Below are 25,583 nucleotides of genomic sequence, written 5' to 3'. Positions count from 1 at the left end.
CACTGAGCAATACACTTCAAAGACTTAATACATATGCTTTCAACTAACCACTTTTCTAGATTCTCTAACAATTCGATTTATTAAATCAGATCATCATAAAACTGTCAGATCATTTCATCTATTTCTTCACCAATCACTTTTACTGAAATTAATATTAAGTCCTCAACTTTTAAAGAAGGCTGAAAGAAATTTCCCCTAGGACATGGTCTTTCTAGCAATCTGTTAAATAATTTTTCCCAAAAGGTGCCTTACTCAAGAATTAACAAAGTATGTTCCCCTTGAATCCAGAAACAAGACAGTGATTTATTTAGTTTTTATATTTACTTTTTATCAAAGATGAACAACTTGGGCTGCAATTGTGGCTTAATGGTATGAGGTACTGGGTTTGATCCTTAGCACCACAGAAAAATAAATAAATAAAGGTGTACATCTACAACTAAAAAATATTTAAAAAAAAAAAAAGATGGATAACAGGTTCCTTCCTTCCTTCNCTCTACCACTGAGCCACAACCCCAGCCCATACTGACATCTTAATTTCACTAGTTTTGTGGTATACAAAAATAAAACTTCTGTGTTTACCTCAACTAGGCTACTTCAAAGTTCTTTTGAATCAATTACTTAGAACACAAAATTTTTAGCATTTATTGAAATAACGTGAATCTATTGCATGATTTCAGAAACAGCTTGTCATCATCCAATTTCCCTTCTAGTTTTTTCTCCAAATTTCTATGTTCTATATAGTCTACTGTCAGTAAATCCTAAGCATCAAACTCATTCCTCTAGGACTTCTAACAAAGAACATATGCTGAGAATTTTGAAAATGTCACTATAACATTCAGTAGTTTAAGAAAAGAATAAAGTCTGGGGTTGTAGCTCAGTGGTAGAGTGCTTGCCAAGTACATGTGAGGCACTAGGTTCAATCCGCAGCAATATATATATATATGTATTATGTCCATCTACAACTAAAAATTTTTTAAAATAAAGAAAAGAATGAACATAAGGGCTGGGAATATAGCTCAGAGGGTAGAGTGCTTGCGTAGCATGCCAAGGCTCTGGGTTCATTCCCAGCACTGAAGAAAAAGAAAAAAGGAAGAAATGATAAATCTATAGTGATGGAATGCTGCCAGCGAATTAGAGGCTTTTAACAGACTTCCACAATAATTCACCATACATGAATAGACAAACTATCTTTAGATCCACAAGATATGATACAATGACTGTATACAGCAAGCATTCACTAATAAATATCATTCAACAGGTAACTTATTTACACTGTATAACAATGCTTATTATTAAAACTGCCAAGTTTCATTCAAACTCCAGTCCTCATCAAATATGTAAACAATCCACAAAGAATCAGAAATAGAATTATCTCCGTTTTCTCAAAATCTGAATCAGGACACCCAAAACATCAGGGTTTTAACAGTGGGAAACGCTGGAGAAGAATTAAAATTGATTCTGGGACCATACTTTTGTTTTGCCTTATGATTCCCACTTCTATGCTTAGGTCAGAAGAACACAGCTGCATGCTCTCTAGGCTTGGGCTCTCCAACTGGGGTAAATAGTTTTCCCTGCTGGTGTGTCTTCCAAAACCTCAAGTGGCTATTTACCCCAGTTCAGTTTGTTATATTAAGTTCTTCCTAAGTTAAAACTACCGTAATTTTTCCAGATCCCCTGGTGCTTGCTGTGCACCAGATTGAACTCTCCTTCCCAAACTTAAGCTTCTTCCCCTTATATACCATGTGCTAATATTATCTAATCTAAGGTTACAAATGCCTTTACTTACACAAACTCACTACATTCATCTGACCTCAGAATAACTTGCCCCTAAGCTGTCCTTCTTCCTTTGGTCACCAACACATCATTTCAACAGAAAGGTACAAAATAAAAGCTCTCACTCTAATTCAGTTCTCCTCGTATACACTGAATAGTCCTCCTTAAATTTGTAACTTACTTTTTTTATGCTGCTAAAAAAAAAGTAAGTTACAAATTTAAGGAGGACTTTTAATGTACACGCTTGCTAGACAAGTGTTCTACCACTGAGCTAAATTCCCAACCCTAATCTCATAAAAGGCTTTTAAATTTCTATGTTACCACTTGTGATACCAGAGCAAATGAATATTTTTAACCTGTAAACTTTTTCAAGTCCAATCAGCTTCTAATGACTTTAACCAAGATTTGAGGAATCTTTTACCTAAGCTAAAATATGTTAGCTCAGCTGCTGCTCCTGGCTACTCCACCACAAAATTTCTACTAATGACCTTAAATGCCACTTAATATAAATTAGGCCAGGGGTCAGTAAACATTTTCTGTAATGGGTTAGCAAATATTTTAGGTTTTATGAATGTAATCATTTGGATGTGGTTTGTCCCCATACTAAAAGTTTGGCTGCTAGTGTGGTGGTGGGCTTTAAGAGGGAGAGTCTATGTGGAGGTCCTTGGAACACCGGGGAAGCTACTCTCAGAAGAAAATAAGGTTTTTCTCTTGCAATACTCTGGTAGTTCTCCCAGGAGGATTGGAGGACTGTTATACAAGCCTGAGCCTGGCCCCACACAGCTCTCTGGCTTCATGATCACTTGCTCCTGGAAATGGTCCTGCCACTGCCATCCGCCATAATCTAAAGCAGTTAACAGGTCTCTCACCAGAACTGAGCCCATGCAAACACATACCCTTGAACCTCCAAAACTGCAAACTAAAAAATTCTCTTCTTCATAAGTTGCCTCCCTCATTATGTTTTGAGAAGAATCAGCAGACAAAGACATTACAAACTTCTAAAAATGGAAATGTGATAAAAGAGTTGATAACTGATAAAATGAGGAAACCACAAGTGGCAGCACACACAAAAGACGACACAGCCAAGGAGTGAAATAATTTGTCCTGTAGAATTCCAGAGTCTCACCTCTCAAAATTCAAGGTATTAAAGAGGGCAGTAGCAGCACAAACAAATTAATGCTCTATACTTACTGTTCCAACAGCTCAATAAAAAATGGCTAAATTTTAAGAAATAGTGGCATAAAAATATTATTTACTGATAAGAGGGTAATCACCCAAAGAACTCAAGCATTAAGAACTAAAACAGGAGGGATCAAGGACAAGGAAGAGCTTTCAATGAAATCTCTTCAGCTTGGGCGGGGGTTGTGGCTCAGCAATAGAGCGCACGCGAGGCCCTGGGTTCAGTCCTCAGCACCACATGAAAATAAATAAATTAAATAAAGGTATTGTGTCCAACTAAACTAAAAAAACAAATATTTTTTAAAACATCTCTTCAGCTCTCTCCTACCTGCCAGTTCTTATGTTGAAACCCCAAACCCCAAAGATACTGTATTTGGAAAAGGGGCTTCTTTGAAGGCAATTGAGGCTAAATAAGGACGTAACTGTAGACAATCCTGGTCCAATAGGATTGGTTTCCTTATAAGAGACACCAAGGAGCTCTCACTCAGACATACACTCTCTTGTATGTTCTCTCCCTAACCCACCCTCCAGTGTGAGGGCACAGTGAGACGGCAGCTATCTGAAAGCCAGCAAGAGTCTTCCCATGAACCTAATGGTCAGCACCTAAATCTTGAACTACCTAGCATAAAGATCTGTGAGAAAATAAATTTTAATTATTTAAGACCCTTTACAAACAATAAGTTATATGAACATTTTTGATCCAATTAAGAGCATATAACTGTCATGATTAATAAATTAGAGGTTGGGGGAGAACGCCAGGGAAAAACATACACACCTTTTTGATGCATTTAAAAGAGAACCTTCTCATTCATAAGGATTACTATTCCTAGTTCCAAATCACTGAGGTAGAAACTGAAATAACTATTCATTCTCACGTCCCAACTCCCAACTATGTCACTGGAATGAAGGACAATAGGAACATGACAATGTGGTTTTCCTATTTAGTGAATTCTGTCAATTTTACATTTATTTTATTTAAATAGGAATTACTGGCATTCCCATGGTTTTATTAAAGTTTTTCATGTTCTACGTTAAAGATAGTAAACTATAAACAAAATGCATTTTTAAATAATCAGAACTATTTACAAAATCAGAACTATTTATAAATGTTAGTACTGAAAATGCCAAAGCATTGTATTTATGATACAAAACAGCACCCTCAGATTTCTCCTTGCTTGGTGGCACAGGCCCTGTATAAACCCCCTCTCCAAATAATCCTGCACCCTTGAATGTGAGTAAGTCTTGTGAATCTGATGAGACAGTCATTCTCTGGTAACTGTTATATAAGTCTCTGCAGCAGCAGCAGACTGGAGACAGAATTACCTGCTGGTTTTAAAGAAATAAACTGCCATGTGTAAGAGAGGTCCCCATGGCTACAAGACCAGAGGGAGGCCACTAGAAACAGATCAATCACCAGTTAACAGTGCCTGGATCATAACCCATCAAAATTATGAAGTAAATATATGCTGTTTTGGGTCAAACACTAAATTTCTGACAACCTATTACACAGCAATAGAAAACTAATATAATAAAACACAGTTTTGAGCAGGGCACTGAGATTTATGCCTATAATACCAGCAACTTAGGAAGTGGAAGCATGGAAGCATCATAAGTTTGATGACAGTCTCAGCAACCAATACCCCCCATCTCAAAATAAAAGGGGTGGGGCTGGAAATGTAGGTATTGAACCCAGCACCCTGGGTTCAATACCCATCCCTAACACCCCAAAAAAATAGTCTTGAGTGATTTTTCTTCATTTTCTAAATTGTGTGCATTAAGTCTTCTTAATTATTTTTGTTAAAATTATTTTTATTACCACTTCAAAGTAGAAATTAAATTTTGAAAACTATGCTCTTCCCTAAGGAATTTTAAAAGTGAAAATGGAAAATCAATATTTTGAATATAGGAGTAAAATATAAACACTAAGATTTATCTCAACTATGGAGTCATTTTAAAGAGCATGTTATTCACCAACTTTAATATCTGAACATCTTAATCAAATTTTATTTCAAGTCAAAACTGAAATATCCTCTATATACAAAATTTCTGACTAAAATATAGGTTCTTTCCCATATAGCATGATCTCCTATACTAATTTACATTGGGGGGGTACTGGGGATTGAACTCAGGGGTGCTTAACCACTGAGCCACATTCCTAGCCCTACTTTATATATTTATTTAGAGACAGAGTCTAACTGAGTTGCTTAGTGCCTGTTACTGAGGTTGGCACTGAACTCCAGATCCTCCTATCTCAGCCTCCAGAGCCCCTGGGTGGTGTGGGCCACCCAGGCCCCACACTAATTTTAACTTGAATTACAATTAGATAACAAAGTAACACTAAATCAGAAGCATTTGACATAACAAAATATGACCAGAGAGGGGGGCTGGGGTTGTGGCTCAGTGGTAGAGTGCTTGCCTGGCACATGTGAGGCACTGGGTTCGATCCTCAGCACCGCATAAAAAAATAAAATAAAGGTATTGTGTTCATGTACAACTATTTAAAAAATATTATTTAAAAAATATGACCAGAGAACAGCTTTAAAATTAATATCAACAAATTCTACATTAAGAAAAGTGTGTTCTAAAACAATTTGACTTTTCTTTAGTCTCTTAAAATAAAAACTCTTCTCAAAACCTTTTTTTCCAAAATTTTGTAATAGATTTATTTGGTTAAAAAATGTTTCAGCTGGGCACGGTGGTGCATGCCTGTAATCCCAGCAGCTCAGGAGGCTGAGGCAAGAGGATGGCAAGTTCAAAGTCAACCTCAGCAAAAGCAAGGCGCTGGGGCTGGGGTTGTGGCTCAGCGGTAGAATGCTCGCCTAGCATGTGTGCGGGGCTGGGTTCAATCCTCAGCACCACATAACCACATAAAAATAAATAAATAAATAAATAAAATAAAGGGATTGTGTCCAACTACAACTTTAAAAAAATTTAAATAAATAAAACAAAGTTAAAAAAAAAAAAAAGCAAGGCGCTAAGCAACTCAGTGAGATCCTATCTTTAAATAAAATACAAAATAGGGCCAGGGATGTGGCTCAGTGGTCAAGTGCCCCTGAGTTCAATCCCCAGTATTTCCCCTCCAAAAAGAGTACTCTAAAAAAGGCTTTATAGTGCAGGCTAACATGGAGTAAACCAACTAATGCACCCCTTTCCCTGCCAACACATGAAAACCTCAGACTGAATACAAAAGCAACTGAGTACTCTACAAAAGTAAACCAGCAGGCAAAACAAAGACTTATGTCAAACCTGAATATTGACCAGGAAAAGCAGGAGAAAGCTGTGTGGGGGAGGAGATAATTTCATAGTATTTGGTATTCTTCCATGATCTTCTGGCTTTGATCCCAGGGCTGGCAGATTTACCAAATGGTACAGCCAATACCAGAAGCAAAAACACCAGGAGAAACACCCTATGTTTAGTCAAACAGACATGTAAAAAGACCCCTCTATGCTGTCAAGGAAGGGAGAAGACAAGGACACAATCTTTTTTTCTTCTTTCCCCCTTCTCCCTTTTCTCTCCTAGCCTACCAACAATTTGTTGGCACTCCAGCATCTAAAACCCAAACAGAACCTATCTCTGGTCAAAGGAACAAGGAAAAGGAGCCCTACCATCCAAAGAATGGGAGTGGGGGGGGGGGGCCCAATTTTTCTCTCATTCTGAAAACTAAACCTGAAAAACAACTTGACATTATGGCTGGAGGGCCAGGGTAGGGAGTGGGGGTAGCAGGCCTGTGATCTGGAGAACATGAGGATGTGCAAGAGAACAAGAAAAGAATATCCCATAATTCTGCATGTGAACTAACTCCAGTCCTGGGCTCATCATCCTTGGTGAAACAAACCCAAAGAAGCAGAGTAAAGGCTCTGAGAACAAAAATCCATGTCAACCTCTATGCAATTAACTAGACAAACTCTTGGGTGCAATATGTGATCACACCTAAAGAATAAAATAAATATTTTCAAAGCTGAACTGACACTGGAACCACCACAAAAAGGCAGGACAGAACTTTCATCTGAACTTGCCCAAGTCCATTACCTAATTAAAAAAAAAAAAAAATATTTAACATTCTCCAGAGGATTTAAATGAAGTCTTAACAACATAATATTGAAAATGTCCAGTATGCCAGTAAAGTGAAACTTACTTAACATATCAAAACACCAACAGGCACATATACACACCGCAGGAAAATTTGTTTACTACATTGGGGAAAAGATAATCAACAAACGCCAATCCCAAAAGGACACCTACACTGTAATTCTCAGACTTAAAACTCCAGAATGAAAAAGGAAAAAAAAAAAAAGATGGACGTTTTAAAACGGAAAAATATCTGAAAGGAGGTAATATAGAGACAAATAAAGAGTCATAATTTTTTTACTAATGACTTTACATACTTAAAGATGAAAAATAAAAAACAAAAACCATAATTGTTTATTTTCACATTATTAATCCTCAATAACTAGTACCCAATAAAACAATTTTTTCGTATTCTCTACAATGGCTAAAACAGTTACATACTAGGTACACAAGGGATCTAAAGGCAATCGAGCAAACACAAGCTGCAAAACAAATGATAGTTAAAAAAGCAAAATAAAAAACCTAAACATCCAAGAAGATTTAGATTTAGTAAGGTATAGTAAGATACAATAAGTTAGCCCAATACACACATTATTAATGCAAAACTAACAAAAATATCTGATGTGTTAAATGACAAATATAGAGCTGGGGTTGTGGCTCAGCAATAGAGCACTCGCCTAGCATGTGTGAGAGGCCCTGGGTTCAATCCTCAGCACCACATAAAAGTAAATAAATGAAATAAAAATATTGTGTCTAACTACAACTAAAAAAAAAATATTAAAAAATTAGAAATATAAAATATTTGCAATAATTACAACTTTATAAACATAAGAATACAAAAACAAGAGCAGGAAAAAAATGTTATAGCACACATTTGTTTTTCTACTTCATAGCATTCTTTCCAACTAGATGCTATTCAAATCATAATCTAGCTAACACACTATAAGAGAACTTTATCCAGATAATTCTCACCCAGTTAAAATAAAAAATAAAAATAAAAAATAAAATAAAAAAGAATAGAACAAAACAAAACAATGACATGCACTGATAAATCCTGGCTGACATTTTTCTTCCTGTTAAATATACATATGTAACCCCTGGATCATGACAAAAGCTCTATTTCTTCTTATGGGTTGAGGTTAAAAAAAGAAATGTGGGGGCTGGGGTTGCGGCTCAGTGGTAGAGCGCTCGTCTAGCACACAAGGCACTGGGTTCGAACCTCAGCACCACATAAAAATGAAATCAAGATTGTCCACCTACAACTAAAAAAAAAAATAAACATTAAAAAAAAAATGTGTTTTTGAAAAACACTGATCTAGCCCAGAACTATCATAAGATAATATTAAAAGTAATTACAAATGAAAGAAAACATTATTAAATTTTCTCTAGATAACACTGCTTGCCAGAAGCAAAGCTACAGTGTAATCTTTTTTAAAAAAAAAAGATTAGTAAATATGTAGCAATGCAAAAGACACAGTGGTACCAAACTGAGGGTTTTCTTCCTGTTATCACATAAGGATAAAAGGGAACAGTTTTCACATTCAAAATCATATTCTTCCCCCAAGGGTATTTGTACACGAGTGCACATGTACACATAAGGTACACAATTTCTCCCTCCCTCTATCCATCCACTTCGGAAAACTCTGACTTTATGTTTTATTAATCCTCAATAACTAGTACCCAATAAAACAATTTTTTCATATTCTCCACAATGGCTAAAACAGTTACATACTAGGTACACAAGGGATCTAAAGGCAATTGAGCAAACACAAGCTACAAAACAAATTCACCCAACATCCTCACAACTAAATGTGCCTGAATGCAGATTAAGTTTAATCAAAGATAGATGTATAATGTTAATACCACAATGATGGTATAAATTTACACTGATATTCCCCCCCACACACAGAATTTTACTCTTAGTAGGTTTTGGAATCCTGTATTTATAATCCCAGGACAACAATCATGGATATATGGATATAAAGAACATATTTCAATGCAACAGAATGTATCACTCTGAAATAATTCTCAATATCGTTTGTAATGTTTCATAATAAAATCATTAATAAAGTTTTACATTTAATCATTAATAAATTTTTCTCAAGGTAAAAATCAATGAAAAAAATTGAGGAATACAAAAAGCTAAATGGTCATAATGAGTGTAATACATTCCACTATTGTCATGTAAGTAAAAAATAAATAAAAAGCTAAATGGTGATTTATGTCAAATTGTCAAATTGAGCCAGTGTTCACAGCTACTGAAGATAGGCATAATATTTAGCCTTATAGGACATAAAAAATAACATGAAGACCAGGCTCCCCTCAACTATCTAACTATCTACCGAGGTGAAAAAGGAAAAATTATACACATAGTAAGATTGTAGTAGATTCTCAGTTTTCTAATTTACCATATCAGTTTTGACAATTCACAATAATTCCAAAGGTCTCTAAAATATATTCACAGGTAATTTTTCAGACACTTATGTGAAATATATATATTAAACTTAACTATTAGTGACAGAATATCTTTCATTATTCTCTCCTCACACTACCATAGGAGTAATATACTAAAGTTGTAATTAAAATTTGAGGGATCCAGGAGAACCTCTGACTTTGCCTTATGAAAATAGGATCACATGACATAATTTAGTGCCAAAATAATGGTAATGGAAGAGGTATGGGCTATAAATAAAATATATATCCAACTGGAAAAAGCAGAAATAAGATTTAATGAAGAAAATGGAAGTGGAGCTGACTGGAAAGAGAGCATTCCTGACTTCCACAACATTTACATTTATAACACACTCATCAATAAATCTTTATAAACAGTCATTATATAAAAGGATGGAAGAAATGTTTACTTTGTAACGAAATAAATACATTAGACTCTGAACACAACTTTGTGCTACTCTATTGAAAAATAGCAGTGAGTTGCAAAACCAGTAAGAACAAAGATGGGCCGGATGCAGTGGCACGGGCCTGTAACTCAATGGCTCAGAAGGCTAAGATCTCAAGTTCAATGCCAGCCTCAGCAAAAGCAAGGCACAAAGCAACTCAATGAGACCCTGTCTCTAAATAAAATACGAAATAGGGCTGGGGATGTGGCTCAGTGGCCAAGTGCCCTGGTACCCCACCCCATCCCCCAAAATATACACACACAGTTGAGAAAAAGGGACTCTGAAAGGATTTTAAAAGGATAAAGTGATCCAGGAAACATCATTCAAAGAGATCAAGCTAATAAAAAAGTAGTAATCTAAAGAAAAAAAAAAAAACTAGTTCTACTATATGAACCAGGAAGAAATAGTAAATTAAAATGGACTCTAACATCCAGGTGCAATAGTATATACGTAATCCCAGAGACTAGTAGACTGAGACAGGAGGATAACAAGTTCAAAGCCAGCCTTAGGAACTTGGTGAGATCCTCAAGCAACTAAGCAAGACCCTGACTCAAGAAATACAAAGAGCTAGAGATGTAGCTCAGTAGTAAAAGCCCCTGAGTTCAATCCAAAGTACCAAAATAAATTAGATAGATTAGATAGATAGATACCAAAGTAGAAGAAAGGCATACATGAACTAAAATTTTGATGATAAAAAAGAAAGGATGCAAATATATTTTAAAAATTAACACTGAATTTCATGACTGATATAATATGTGTGAAAGAAAGGAATCTAGAAAATTTCAAGTTTTTGAGTCTGGGTATTTAAGGACATGGTTTTACTACTAACATAAACACAAGTCTAAAGCAGGATATCTATGGGATAAAGATAAGTTTAAATTTGGGGTGATAGCAATATGATTTCAAATGCACATATATTCAAATACACAGAAGATATGGGGCTGAATCCCAGTAAAGAAAATTAAAAATCCAAATCATTCCAGAAAATAGCTGAAGAGACAAGGAATAAGTATGGAAAACTAACTATCAGAAGGAGAATAAGTAAAAATGAGAACAAACTCAGCCTCAGGTTAAAATCATCTAAGAAATGATAAAAGAGGCTAAGAGAGTAGTAAGTACTACTTTTCAGATCTAAGGTACTTTGTCACTATCACAATTGTTCAATCACTTTTACTTTCAGAATATCCTGAAAATTGATTGACAGAATATTTTCATCTTATGGATGTAGAAACTTAGTTAAATGACAACTAAATTCAAAGAACTGTTAAGTAAGTTACAGAACCATGTGTCAAACCTAGTTCTTCTGCATAACCAGATACACATAATAGATATGATCTAGTTTCCAAAAACAAAGAAACCCACCAGCTGGCAATCATGTAAACAATACAACTGTATCACCAAATAAGATGGTGGAAGACTGTGAAGACACACCATTTAATAGCTTTAACCTAATAACAAAGAAGACTTTAATCAAAAGACAAAAGATTATAAAGCTGTGAGTATACTGACCAAATAAGAGTCAGATAAATCTTATTTAAACACAAATTTCATACATCACTCAATAATGCTTAAAGACTTCAAACTTTAACAAGGAAGGTTCCTTTCTCTTAAAAATTAATTTAATTAGAGGTAAAACAGAACAATTCCACCTTTTCCAAAAGCTAAAACACATACAGTTTGAGTTTCAACAAAATAAAAGTGGAAAATTCAAGCTATTAAAAGCTCTCAAATTCACTGCACCCTATCTATCTACTGCTCTCATCAGAAATTATCAGTGTTATAAAGACTGGCAGGTTACATTCCAGAATCTTTCATGTACATTTAGCTATATATTTATAAGCATACATCTATCTATATATTTGTAAATATTGTAAATATGTGTGTATAAACATGAAACACATTTTTATGTGCCCAAGTGAAAAATTATACTTATTACTGTTTGAAATGATTTCTTTAAAAGCCTTGCTGAATTTTTTAAAGCAATGGTACTCTTGTTAATGATGAACACTACAAATATTGTTCAAAATACCAGATATGATCTGCATTTTGTTACTGTCTATTGTTCAAAAATCTTGTCCAACATTTCCCCATTATTGGAAAAAAAATGAAGAATATAATTAGGACATTCTAGTATGTTCTTTTGAACTTAGGCTTTACAATTTTTATCCATTATTAATGTATGTTATAATATCAAGATATCTTCCAGGGCAACAAAATTATCAAAAATGATACAGGTTCCCAAGTTGCTACATTTTAATTAAAACTACTTTCCTTAGAATTCTTTAAAATTTCTGGCTGTTAAAAAATATTTAATATATTAATACTGATTAAATATACTAGTACTAGCTAAAACTAGTATTAGCTTTCCAAATACTTTATAAAATTATTAAGATCTTTAAATATTCAGACCAAGTCAGACAGGTATTCAAGGAATGTGCCATTATCTGTTTTCAAAATGCATAAACTGAGGCTAAGAAAAATTTAATTGGAAAACTTATTCATCAGGATTAATACTTAAGGAATCCTAAATTAGGACATCTTGTCTAATCCCATTTTTTAAATGATAACACCACCATCTCATCCCTTGTTGCCAACTGTTATCTGTCACATCTTTCTTTGACAGCAACTCAATTAATTCTGCAGCTTTTTCATGCTTTAGAACACTGGGAGCCTTCTAAACAGTTGTTTGCAAATATCTAAAGGAAGTAGTTATAAAATAGCCACCATTATTAAAATGTGAACACTAGAAACAAGCTAAAAATACAGATTAAAAAATTAACTGCACTCCTCTGCCACATGAACTTTGTACTAAAGCTCACTGGCTCCTCAGTTTTCTGTAGAAGGTGAACTGCCTGCTAGCTAAGCAGGTGTCACTTTGTCCAAAGAAAGCATGTTTATTCTATGATGCCTTATTCCAGGAGCTGGAGTGTCAGAATATAGTGTTATTTATTCTGCCCCAGGGTTAGCCTGAAACAATTATCTACTAAAAAATCACTAATTTCCATTCTTCCTCCACCTTAAACTAACAAACTTTACCAAAAACATTCAAAAGTATCCATTGTTGGGGAGTAGGGGGGTGAACTGAGATACAAAGGATAAATTTGTTCTAATTCAGTCATTAACTATGTGCTCTGGTAAGTTATGGTTCTGAACAATTTTCATCACTTCTGGGTCTTGATTCCTCACTTTCAAACTAATTTAATAAATAAGTCTGGTTTAAAGTTTGTAATTTTTGGAAATGAGGTTTAACAATGGAAATGAGCAAGTATAGAGCCATAAGCTTTAGTTATGTCTGTAGCTACATATGTGTAACGCAGTGATGATCTTTAGCTACTACATGCTAAAATCAAAAGGAATAGAAATTATTTTCCATGAGAAAAAAGAAATTTATATAATCACATGAATATATGAAAGAATTTCTTCAGCTTTAATTTTCCCTGTGATTCAAACAATTCACCCTTCTTTAATTTCAATTCTTTCCTGTCCTTAATCAAAATGGAAAAATGTTACTTTCTTATAACTGCTCAGATATAGTGAAATGGTCAAAATGAGAACAAGAAAAAGAATCATTCATTTATAAAGCATCTTCATAAGAAGTCCTCACAATTGCACTATCTGGAACTTATCAAGTAATTACCAAATTATTAGTCATTGAATTCACTACTTCATGTTTACAGTAAACTGATTAAGACAAGAGTTAAGCAAAGAATTGTCTCAGTAAATAAAATGCTAAAAGATATGAATATACGTAATGTTTAAAATTCTAACAAATCCTCATTAAAATTTAAGTCCTTAACTTTATTCATAGACCACTCAATATCCTACTTAAATTTTCATCATATATAAGAACATCTGGCTAATAAATGTAATTTAAAGTCAAGCATACTCCATGCAGTCACTTGTAAATACCTTTATACTCTCAAACACAATATAACAGAATAAAAACATTAAAGTGGGGAGGTGAAGGAAGAAACCAACCAACCAACCAACCAACCATCCAACCTAAAAACAAAAGAGCAAATAAGAGTTTGCTCTAAGTCTACTTTTCTTCTTCCTCCACATTATCTAACAATTGTATTCCCCCCACCTTTTTTTTTTTTTTTTTGGTGGGGAACAGGGCACTGGGGTTTGAATTCAGGGGAGCTCAACCACTGGGCTATACCCCCAGCCCTTTTTATTTTGTGAAAAGGACTAGCAGGGCTGGGGATGTGGCTCAAGCGATAGCGCGCTCGCCTGGCATACGTGCGACCCGGGTTCGATCCTCAGCACCACATACAAACAAAGATGTTGTGTCCGCCGATAACTAAAAAATAAATATTAAAAATTCTCTCTCACTCTTAAAAAAAAAAAAAAAAAAANAGGCACTGTGTTCCAATTTCAGCACCACATAGAAATGAATAAATAAAGGTTTTGTGTCCATCTACTACTAAAACAAATATTAAAAAAAAAAAAAAAAAAGAAAAGGACTAGCAAAGCTGCTCAAGCTGTCTTTGAACTCACAATCCTCCTGCCTTAGCCTCTTGAGTCATTGAGATTATAGACATGAGCCACCCACGCAACAGGATATTTCTTTTTTTCTTGGTGAATAAAAAATGATGTTCCCCTACCTACTCTAACTCCCCAAGTTATATTTCTCCTCAAGCTGCTTGTTCACCCACCTCCCCGAGCTACCAATCTTTGTGACTGGTACCATGCCGTTATACCAACCTAGTTAGTCACTTAAATCAAAGAAAATAATTTAGGTTTTGTGGGACACAAATATTACAATCTGCAGAAAACATTTACAGATCCATGGATTAGAGATTCTACTCACAGAAGAATTGTTACAAAAGAATGAATGAAGCAAATGCTTTCTGAACACAGATTGCCTTTCACCTCTCGGTAGAATCTGCAATGTTACTACATTCATCTCTCTTCTCTATATTTAACATTGAATTTTACAATGTTATCTGATATGAAGAATGTTAGATAAATGGTTTGTTTTTACCAGAGCATAAGTAGTTATGATGTTAAATCTAGGAAAAAGTAAAGGAGGATTAAGAGAATTTACCTGTAATGAACCATACACATACACACACACAAAACAGGAAAAAAATCAAAGTGGAATACAAACAAAAAAAAGACTGAACCTAACTATAGTTCAAACAAATAGCAGAACCACATTAAAGGAAACAAACTAATCAGGTAATGTTTATACATAGTATTCTGATGGTATACCATCAAGCTAAACAAAAAATAAATTATAAACAAACATTCAACTCTAGTTAATAATGTTTATTTCCACAGGCATAGCTCTAGCAATTTTGGAACTACTGTCTATGTTAGAAGTAAGCAAATAATAACTAAATATACTATAGAAACCAGAAACCAGGTATCTCAATGTTAGAGAAAGGAATTACAGATTTTAAAAGGAACAAGGCTAGGATGAGCCCTATACTGCTGGACTGGAATTGGAGCTATCATGATAAACTCATGCCTGTTTAGACAGATATAAGATAAAGAGGTGTGTGCATGTGTTTGTATAAAATATTTAGCTTTATCTCTTGACAGATATATATCCTCTAAAAGAAACTAGGGCTTCCTGAAGAAATAGCTTACCATGGCTAGGTAGGGTAGGAGTTATCTTATTACACCAGAAAATAATAGAGTATTCAGAAAATGATTAGTACTCATCAAAAGGACACAGAAGCCAGCCTGATGGAGCTCTGATAGGTCAAACCTGAGAAGTATCAAAAAAAAAAAAAAAAAAAAAAAAAAAGCAAATAATAAAGAACCCATGAGTTCATAATGATAATGCATACACACATAAAAATGGAGGTAAAGAAAAGCTCTTACAGAACACCAACTAAGAGGTAGACATGACAGACTTAGAAAATTGCCATTTGGCAACCATATTAGTACTGATTCAGGCAAGAAATGAACATATATCAAAACAAATGGAAAAGGTTTGATGGTATTTTTAACACTTGCATTAAAATATCTCCCCTTAAAATACATGTTACAAGAAAATGGAGAAACCTTATAGATAACAGTTTCCCTTTAATGAGATAAATGGACATTATATGCCTACTGATATGGTGTATAGAGAAAAACATAATATCACTTCCGGAATATTCCTGCCAAAAATGCACAACCTGAACCTAATAATAAAGAAACAGCAGACAAATCAATATTGAGTGAATTCTAACAACTGGTTTATTCTTACCAAATAACATCTCAAAGTCATAAAAGACAACAAAAGAATAATCAACTGTTCCAAATTAAAGGAGACAAAGCTAATGAATGTTAAGGTATGTGTGGTATAGGAATTATTCTATTAAGGACCATACTAGTACATTCTGTGAAACTTGAAAAAGATTTTCAGATAACATAATGGGTGCTAATTTCTCAAGTTTGATAACCATGATTAAATAATGTTTTAAGAAAACATACACAGCTATTTAGAGGTAAAGAGCACCGTGACTGGAATCTACTCTAAAAATATTCAGAAAAAAAGGTTATGTGTGTTCATGTATAAATGGAGAGAAAGAATAAGAAAGCAAATATGGTTAACAGAAGGTAGAGAAATACAGCTGAAATAGTCACAAAAAATATCCTCCTTGTAATTTTTCTATAAATGTGAAATTATAGTTTGAAAGAATGAGGGAAAAAATGAAGTTAATTTATATTTGCACATGCTGCCAGCAAAAAGTTATGAAAACATGAGTGATGGTTCTCCTTTACACAGAAAGGTAAGAAAAACATCTGCACGTTCAGTCCCTATTCTAATACCTACAAAACTCCATTTCCTCGGTAAAAATGGAAACTCACCTATCCAACCTTTCTCAAAAGTTATTCTTTAAGATTCATGGAAACATGAAGATGGACAGGGGAAAAGAGAAGAATCTAAAATAATACACAGGCAGCCCTCCACATCTGTGAGTCATGTGCATCAATGAATTCAACCAACCACAAGTCAAAAATATTAGGGAAAAATAACTCTACTGAACAACTTTACTGAACATGCACTGTCATTATTCCTAAACAATAAACAATACCAACTATTTACATGGCATTTATATTGTATTAGGAATTGTAAGTAATACACAGATGATTTACAGCATAGAGGAGAATGTGTTTAGGTTATATGCAAATACTATATAGTGTCATTTTATACAGGGGATTTGAGCATCTTGGGACCTGCATATCTCCAAGTGGAAGGGTTATCGTGGAATCAATCATCCTTGAACACCCAGGGAAAACTATACTATAAAGTCATTCATTCTAAATAAAATGTTTGGTATAAAGTATAAGTACTTCAAAAATATATAAGCCAGACTTTTTTCCATTATGGTGAGCAACTGTTACACAAACTAGACATTTGAAATATCAGATGTTTTAGTTTGTAAAGATTTCATTTATTCAAGATTCATTTGAAAGGGAGAAAAGATTAAGAAAAAAAAATCTTTGATGCCATGGCTGAGTGTATAGCTTAATGGCAGAGTACATATTCACCTGCCCAGGGGTCCAAGTTCAATCTCCAGCACAGAAATAAAATACTTTTAGGGTTTGGGTTGTAGCTCAGCAGTAGAGCATCTGCCTAACACGTGTGAGGCACTGTGTTCCAATTTCAGCACCACATAGAAATGAATAAATAAAGGTTTTGTGTCCATCTACTACTAAAACAAATATTAAAAAAAAAAAAAAAAAGAAAGAAATAAAAAAAAAATAGGGCTGGGTATATGGCTCAGTGGTAGAGTGCTTGCCTGGAAAGCATAAGGCCCTGGGTTCAATTTCCAGTACCTAAAAAAATTAATAAATAAATAAAATACTTTTACTCCAAGATTTTTACCCATATGTCAAATATTCTGATAAATTCAATAATATCAATTTTTTCCATAAAACTGTATGGTATCAAAAACATTCCTAAATTTAAAAAAGACATTAACTAGGATTTGGTCAACCCTGGAGATACTGTGACCCAGTATCGCTACTAAATAAAGGTTTCTACATTTTTTCCAAAGTTCTTTTTTTTTAATATTTTTTAGTTGTAGATGAACACAATATATTTATTTTGTTTATTTTTTATGTGGTGTTGAGGATCGAACCCAGTGCCTCACGCAAGCAAGGCAAGCGCTCTACCACTGAGTTACAAACCCAGCCCCTATTTCCCAAGTTCTACACACTAAAGTACATGACCAAAACTGGTTTGTTCTTTATTCACAAGACTGAAATGAGCCCTGAGGAATCACACCAAATTCAGAAAATAAGTGTTTATAAAAACGATTTCAGCCGGGTGTGGTGGCACACGCCTGTAATCCAACTGGCTTGGGAAGCTGAGACAGGAGGACTGGAAGTTCAAAGCCAGCCTCAGCAACTTAGCAAGGGTCTACAACTCATCAAGATCCTGACTCTAAAAAAAATATAAAAAAGGGGCTAGGGATAGGGATGGGGATGTGGCTCAGTAGTTAAGCGCCCCTGGGTTCAATCCCTGGTACCAAAGAAAGAGAGAGAGAGAGAGAGAGAGATCTCAAATTTTTCATATACTAAAGTCAAGGAAAAGTTTATTTTAAAAATAATTTATGGCCGGGTGTGGTGGCACATGCCTTTAACCCCAGCAGCTCAGGAGGCTGAGACAGGAAGATCACATGTTTGAAGCCAGCCTCATCAACTCAGCAAGACTATAAGCAACCTAGTAAGAACTTGTCTCAAAATAAAAAATAAAAAGGGCTGGCAATGGGGCTCAGGGGTTAAGAGCACACTTGGATTCAATCCCCAGTGTAAAAAAAAAATTTTAAAAATAAATTGTAAATTCATAAAGCTTTGGTCACCACTGAAAAGAAGTTGCATATAGAAACTGTATCTTGCCAAAAAAAGAAAACATCTTTAAAAGTTATATTAGTTATAATTCTAAAATGTCTCTGGAGGTTTTTTTTTTTAAATACATGACAGTAAATTTGGTATAAAATAAAATTTTAATGTTACTAGTCATAACTGCCCATTATTGGAAAAAGAGGATCATGTTCTTTTTTAAATACATCTACCTACTTAGTCTCTATTTTGACCAGTGGACAAGCAATCTGGCTCTGTGAGGAAAAATGCAAAATGCTGAAAATAGACCAGGTGTAAATGACACTAAAGAAAGGCAACCAACCCAGTCCACAGCAATGAAGCAATGAAGAGTTCGTATGCCTGCCCAGCCTCACCAGCTCTACATCAAGTACACTAAACACAAGACTAAAGAGGCAAAAGAGGGGCTGGGGATGTGGCTCAAGCAATAGCGTGCTCGCCTGGCATGCATGCGGCCCGGGTTCAATCCTCAGCACCACATACAAACAAAGATGTTGTGTCCGCCGAAAACTAAAAAATTAATATTAAAATTCTCTCTCTCTCTCTTAAAAAAAAAAAATGAGGCAAAAGAGAAAGGATCACAAGAACATAAGCTTCAACAAGGTAAGGCTTTTTGCTGATCTGGTTTACCAATGTACCACAGAAGATAGAAAAATGCCTAGCACACAATAAGCATTCACAAAGAATAATACAAACGAATGAATGAAGGATGAATGGTCTTTCAAGTAAATCTACATAAATTATATTACATTGCAAAATTATTTCAAAAATGAATTTGGCACACATTAACTTAACAATCATACTAGAAAACATGAATAATCTATTCTGCACTCTGATTAAATGAAGTAATTTCAAAGTTTCTAAGATATTTCTTTGCCTACTGTGGGTAGCATAATACATTTGCATATCCCTCCCTAAGTTTAAAATATGGTTTATCAAAAACTTTCATAAAACAGTTAAAAGGATGAAATAAACTCATAAAATAAAAACCAGAGGAAACACATCGTATTTGCATCAAACTCGAGAGTTCATACAAGAAATCACAGGATCTAAAACATTTCTCATCATCATTTACTTTCATAACTAAAGTAACTCTATCACAATCTGTTCCTCTATGATTTAGTCTTTTTTTATTTCTCCATTCCTATATTTGTCATCTTATAGTTTGAAGAACTTCTTCAAAAAATAAAATGTATTTTATTTCCAACCATCAAATTAAGAGCTCTGCAATTTGCTCATATCAAATAGTTATATTTATTTTATTAAAAAAAAAACATAAAATTAGGTGGAGCAGAATGCAAGTAAATTTAACAAGAGTTTATATATGATTTATGTTCACTGCTAAACACAAACCACACCCCCCATGGAAGAAATTTTACAATTTCTTGCAAATAAATTCAACTTATTTCTTACATGCTCTCTTTAAGATTACTAACATGTTCTAAGTGACAAACTTCATTTTGCTTCCAAGTACCACCCATATAATCAATATGTCATTTCACTATTAATTTAAACCTAACATTTTCCAAAGCGCCTGCCTTACGTGTATTATAATCATCTTACTATGCTTCTTGTGTCCATGCTGCTGGAAAAGCAGTCTGTACAAGCAGGAGTAGAGGCACAATCCTGAGAGAGAGGAGTAGAGAAAGATGTTGAGAAAACAAAACCAGATAAAATGAGCTCACTTAAGAGTTCAGGAGCTCAGCCAGTGTTCATGGTCAAGGTTGATTACATTTTCTCATACCCTTATGAGTTAGAAGTTGTCCAAAAACAGCACAATTGACTCTAGAAAGAGATACCTGAAATTGTATATGTAAGCAGTAATATCACTTATTCTAAGCTACCCATATACGCTTTTTTAAAAGAAACAATCAATCATAAAATATATAAGTATTTAGGAGATTGGGGATAAAGAAATTCTCTAAAAGTTCATCTAAATTACTGTAACAAACCCAATGGTAGTTTAGTATAAAATGGTTGAATGATATGTGTAACGTAGATTTCAATCTTGCCAAAAAAAAAATTATATGTAATCCTGAATGATTAAGACATTCTCAAAGCATTCAGTTTCAAAATCATCAGTATCAATCTCTCAATTATCCTTGTATCCTCAATTTTTTAAACTGGTCTTTTACCATATCATCATTTTAAAATGAAGAAAACAGAGTATAATTACTAAACAACATAAAACCAAGATGGATTTAACCCCACTAGAATTTTCAATCAAAAAGTCCCTGCCCCTCCTTTAGTAAAAATTATAATCAGATAAAAATTTTAAATTTAAAAATTTCCACCTAATCTCCTATATTCCTACAGTGCCATAAAAATAACCTTTATAGTACTGCTTAGGCATAATAAATCCTCATAAAATTAACTTTATATTAAGTTAGTCAAAGAATTGTACCACTATCAGGGAATCTAAATGTAAAATCAAATCAGTAACTTATTTAAAAACCAAATATCGAAAAATGCTAACTACCTTGGCCAAGGTCATTCAGTTACCTAGTTAGTATATAACCCATCCATTCATTCAAGAACTTTTTTGTTGGTATGTACATGTACTACTGATTAAAGTGCTGTCCTGTGTACCAAGGATATGAAGCAATGAGAATATATAGTCATTCTTCTAATTCAGTGGCAAAGACTAATTATAGTAAACACTGGAAGGGAAAGTATAGATGTCTTTAGACACTTAAAAGGAAATCTCAATCAGTGGTTCTCAATCAAGGTCATTCCCCAAAGATGGTAATACCTGGAGACATTTTCAGTTGTCACAAATGGGGAAAGTGCTAGTGATATCTAGTGGGAAAAGGCCAGGGATGCTGCTAAACATTCTCAAGATGCAGGATCATGCCTCACAGCAAATAGTTACCTAATCCAAAAGTCCAACAGTATCAACACTGAGAAATCCTGATCTGAACCAGAGGGGTTAGGGAAGGCTTCCTTCCTCTACAACTTAAGTATGCTACTTCTTTAAAGGACTTTTACCAAGGTGATAACAAATATGGCCTGACAATTAATCAGAACTCCCACTATAAAATAAACACAGGAAAGAATAATGAGAAGTTCCCTAGTAGATGAAAATCAAAGAAAAGCACAATGTTTCAGAGTTGCTTCATGTAAATTCTCTTTCCTGAACAATAGACAAAGAAAAAAACATACAAATTGAAACAAATATGTTTTTATTATTCTCGCTACCTTTTCCACTTTTCTCTACCAAACCAAGGCTACTCCTTGATACTGGTGAGAAGATTATAAAAAGTCCCATAGTTTAGACAAAATGAATACTCTCTGGATACAAAACTGAAAATGAAGGAAAACAGAAATGGGTTTCACTTTGTAGACAGGAAAATGTACTGGATATTAGACTGAGTCTGAAGTTTGTATCCTGTTAACAGTTTCAAGAGTAAGCTACCTAATCAAAGGATCTGAAGGACAAAAGACACCAAGTATTTTAAGTGTCCTAAAGGTAAAAGGTAACAAAATCCTTTCAGAGTTTATGAGCCAAGGTAAATCCAAAAATTAAACTGAAAAAAAGATTTCTGACACATCTCAAACCTACAGATCGAGTCCTACATCTTCCTACTCAGTGTATTCAGGGTAGCAAGAGAAATGGATCATGGCGGGTAGGGGGAGAATGGAGTAGTGCAACTAGCTATACAAAGAAGCTAAAAAAAAAAATTGAACACTGATTAAGATTTACTGCTAATATTTTGGAGTGTGACAATACTGGGATTATTTTTTTTTAAGATTTTAAAAATTATAAAAATCCAACACATAAGTCTCACCTCCTCTAGCTACTTCGTGTAAGCACAATCAATGCTAACAGGCTCTTATATTTTTCATATATTACTTTAAAATGCTTTTTTTAAAAAAAATGCTTTCTCCGAATTAATTTGAAATTTTCTAAAGGAAAGGTCAGACATTGTCATTCTCTTTCCTTCCCTTCTTTTCAAAAAGGAAGCAGAGGCAGAGAGACTCTACCAGAATGATCTCCATACAGTGATCATTCTTAAATACAGAATATGGATGTGTAGCTCACATATAAAACTGCTACTTTCCAGTAGTCAACCATAGTCCTAAAGAGGACCACACATTTAAATAGTTCAGCATGTATCACCTACCATACCCTAGGTGAAACTCTAACATTAGAACAAGTAAATACTACAACCATGGAGCAATAAAATTATAATACCTTATTATGATAATTCTTCAAAGATTAACTGGTCTGGTCAAGCATTGACTCTTAGAGAGTCTTATCTTCCAACATAGGCAAATTTACTTCCATTATTTCAAAACTGACAATAGCAGCCATGGGATCCTTTGATCTCAGTGATGATGCTTAAATAGAAATTATTGTTTCCATACAAAATTAGCACACTGAGCACACAAAAATCATTTTTTGAGCCTAAATGTCATTCAATTCATGATAATTAAGGGGAATTTACCACATAATTCTTGAAAGAACCAGAATCCTTTTGAGAAATTATAATGGTAGGGGGAGATATGATAACGATACATACATATCCTATAAAAGATCAGGATTTTCCACAGACTAAACTCACATTTTGCAAAATTTTAAAATCTACATTCTTAGCTTAAAAATGTAGCATGTTCTTATTTTCAAGCCAAAATTCTCTGCAAAATTAAAACATGCGTGGGGAAGTTCAGTTTGGGAAAACCTGAGAATTAGCAAGACATAGAATCTGAGCATTCATATTTCAAACATCTTAAACATTGATAATTTCAGACATAAATTTCTATGCTTTATAAAGCAAAAGGAATTTCTTGACAATTCAATGCTTCAAAGACACCTTTAAATTTACCAAAGTTCTGATGAACTGAGCCGAAGGATAAATGCTTTTAAAAGCCAAATTCATTATAAGCAAGCATTCTAAAACATCACTTTTTCTATAACCCAGATTCCTATATTTTCATACTTTACAACATGATTTAGTGGAACACATTAATTCATAAACTTTTTACTATAACAAAAACATTCACTAATTAACAATATTCAATTTTATAATCCATCTTTTTAAACCAAAAAAATGCATATTCTGAGTCTTACTCAAACATATTTCCTTTCCTCAACCCTGACTCCATACTGCTAGTTTTAAGCTAACCCCATCTTAAAACATAAACTTACAGCATTATCAGTAAATAAAGTTTAAAGACTTTTCTTTGTAACTTAAAAGGGGAGTGAGAGTGCTACATATACACTAAAATAGTACTACCAAAAATCTCAAGTTCCTATAAAGATTAGATAAGAAACAGAGGTGGTAAACTCAACTAGGCATGTAAATGTTAGGCCCCTCATACTTAACCAATACTTAAAAAAAAAAAAAAAAAACCAGTGATATTTCTTCTCTACTATGCTTTATTGTGACCAACCACAGTGCACTAACCATTAGGTTACCACTTGAGGGCTCCTGTAAACCTTCTGGGGGGGGTAGAGGGAGAATACATAATACAAAACTCCTAAACAAAGAGAGATGCCCCTAAAATGGAAGGGAGTTTTTAAAAACCTTAATATTAGTGCTGCAAATACTATATGTAGCAAATAAAAAAGCTACATACCTATTTTTCTTCCTGTACAGTTGTGAAACTATTAACAAATTAAACATATAGTATCACTAAATTCTTGTTTCATATTCTAAGTACAACAAAGTATTGGGTGCGAGAGCCAAATTTTATGTAAAGATATTTGTCCCAAAATTATCAGGTATGAATTCATAAATAAAAAGAAAAGATTCCCAAGTCTATTGCTCTAATTTTTATTAGTAAGCTGTTTTAAAAAAATAAAGCTCTAGTACTAAAAAAAAAAAAAAAAACAAGTCTGTCAGATCAGGCTGGGCAGGCAGCAACCAAGTCGCTGCCACCGACCTAACAAAGTCCTTCGCAAAAAAGTTCATACAAGTGTCACCACTATCTGGTCTAATATGGAGGGTCCTATTCACATAATGTAATCTAACGTTTAGCCTGTTTGCTAAGCTACCCAAATGCTATTTCTTAAAATGTAAAAAATAAAATAAAATAAAATTGTAAATGGGCATTTAAAAGTGTTGTTATATTTGGGTGATCATAAATCTAGTATTTTAAGAAGTCAGTATTTAAGACATTAACAATTACATTATTGAATGTATTAGCATTTCCAAATCAAAAGTTCATTTAAAAACTATGCTAACTTAGTTACCAACACGCTGGAGTATTTTTTAAAAGGCATACAGATTGGAAAAATATTTCTGTTGTGTGACTGTTTACCTGATGTTTAATGTTTGCATTAAGATCTAGTGAAATCACAGCTTAAAAAGCAATAACAAATTGTATGGAAACCTTCCGTCCAACCAATAAATTTAATTGAAAACTGAAAATCGGATACCTGCTTTTTAAAAAACCTTTTGACACGTGATTGACCCCTTGGGAACAGATTCCCCCAGCTGCCTCCGTCCCTGCGTGCACAGATCTCTCCCTACCATAAAGATGTGTCTTTACATCGTGATGGATAAGGAGGGCAGTACGAATAGAAATAAATCGTAGAACATCCTCGCCTCCTTACCAAACAGCTCATTGGCCTAAGTCCGCAGTCGGCAAGTTACCGAGTCAACAGTCTCAATTATAAACACTCCACCCCTTGGGTTCCTCTCGCCCACTGCCCCATAGGTGCCCGCCTCACCGAGGGCGCGGGAAGGTCCGCAGAGTGTCATTCTGCGAACAGTTAAAAATTTCCGAGACCCAGGAAAGAGGTGGGCGGGCCAGGCCTGGGCGGAACTGACCCCGAGAGACCGCCCGAGGCTCCGGGGGAGGGCCCGAGCGGGCCTCGCCTCCGACCCGCA

The 25,583-nt window shown here is 34.3% G+C and overlaps 1 protein-coding gene across 4 annotated transcripts in view; it reads right to left on the bottom strand.

Annotated features, from left to right (window-relative positions):
* The window catches only part of Scaf8 (SR-related CTD associated factor 8), a 91,105-nt gene extending 70,491 nt beyond the window's left edge, over nt 1-20,614 (bottom strand). For 3 of the 4 annotated variants that reach the window (XM_048800244.1, XM_048800241.1, XM_015502449.2), the window contains exon 1: nt 20,311-20,614. In XM_048800244.1, coding sequence (XP_048656201.1) covers nt 20,311-20,328 — 18 coding nt within the window. In that variant the 5' untranslated portion in view covers nt 20,329-20,614. Of the gene's footprint in view, nt 1-20,290 lie in introns of all 4 variants that reach the window. The other variant, XM_048800249.1, reaches the window with a different exon arrangement.
* Between the last annotated feature and the right edge of the window lie 4,969 nt (nt 20,615-25,583).

Source organism: Marmota marmota, unplaced genomic scaffold (genome assembly GCF_001458135.2).
Source record: "Marmota marmota marmota unplaced genomic scaffold, marMar, whole genome shotgun sequence".
Classification (NCBI taxonomy): Eukaryota; Metazoa; Chordata; class Mammalia; order Rodentia; family Sciuridae; genus Marmota; species Marmota marmota.
The sequence above is the reverse complement of the archived record's forward strand: the minus strand, read 5'-3'. Positions and strand labels throughout refer to the sequence as shown.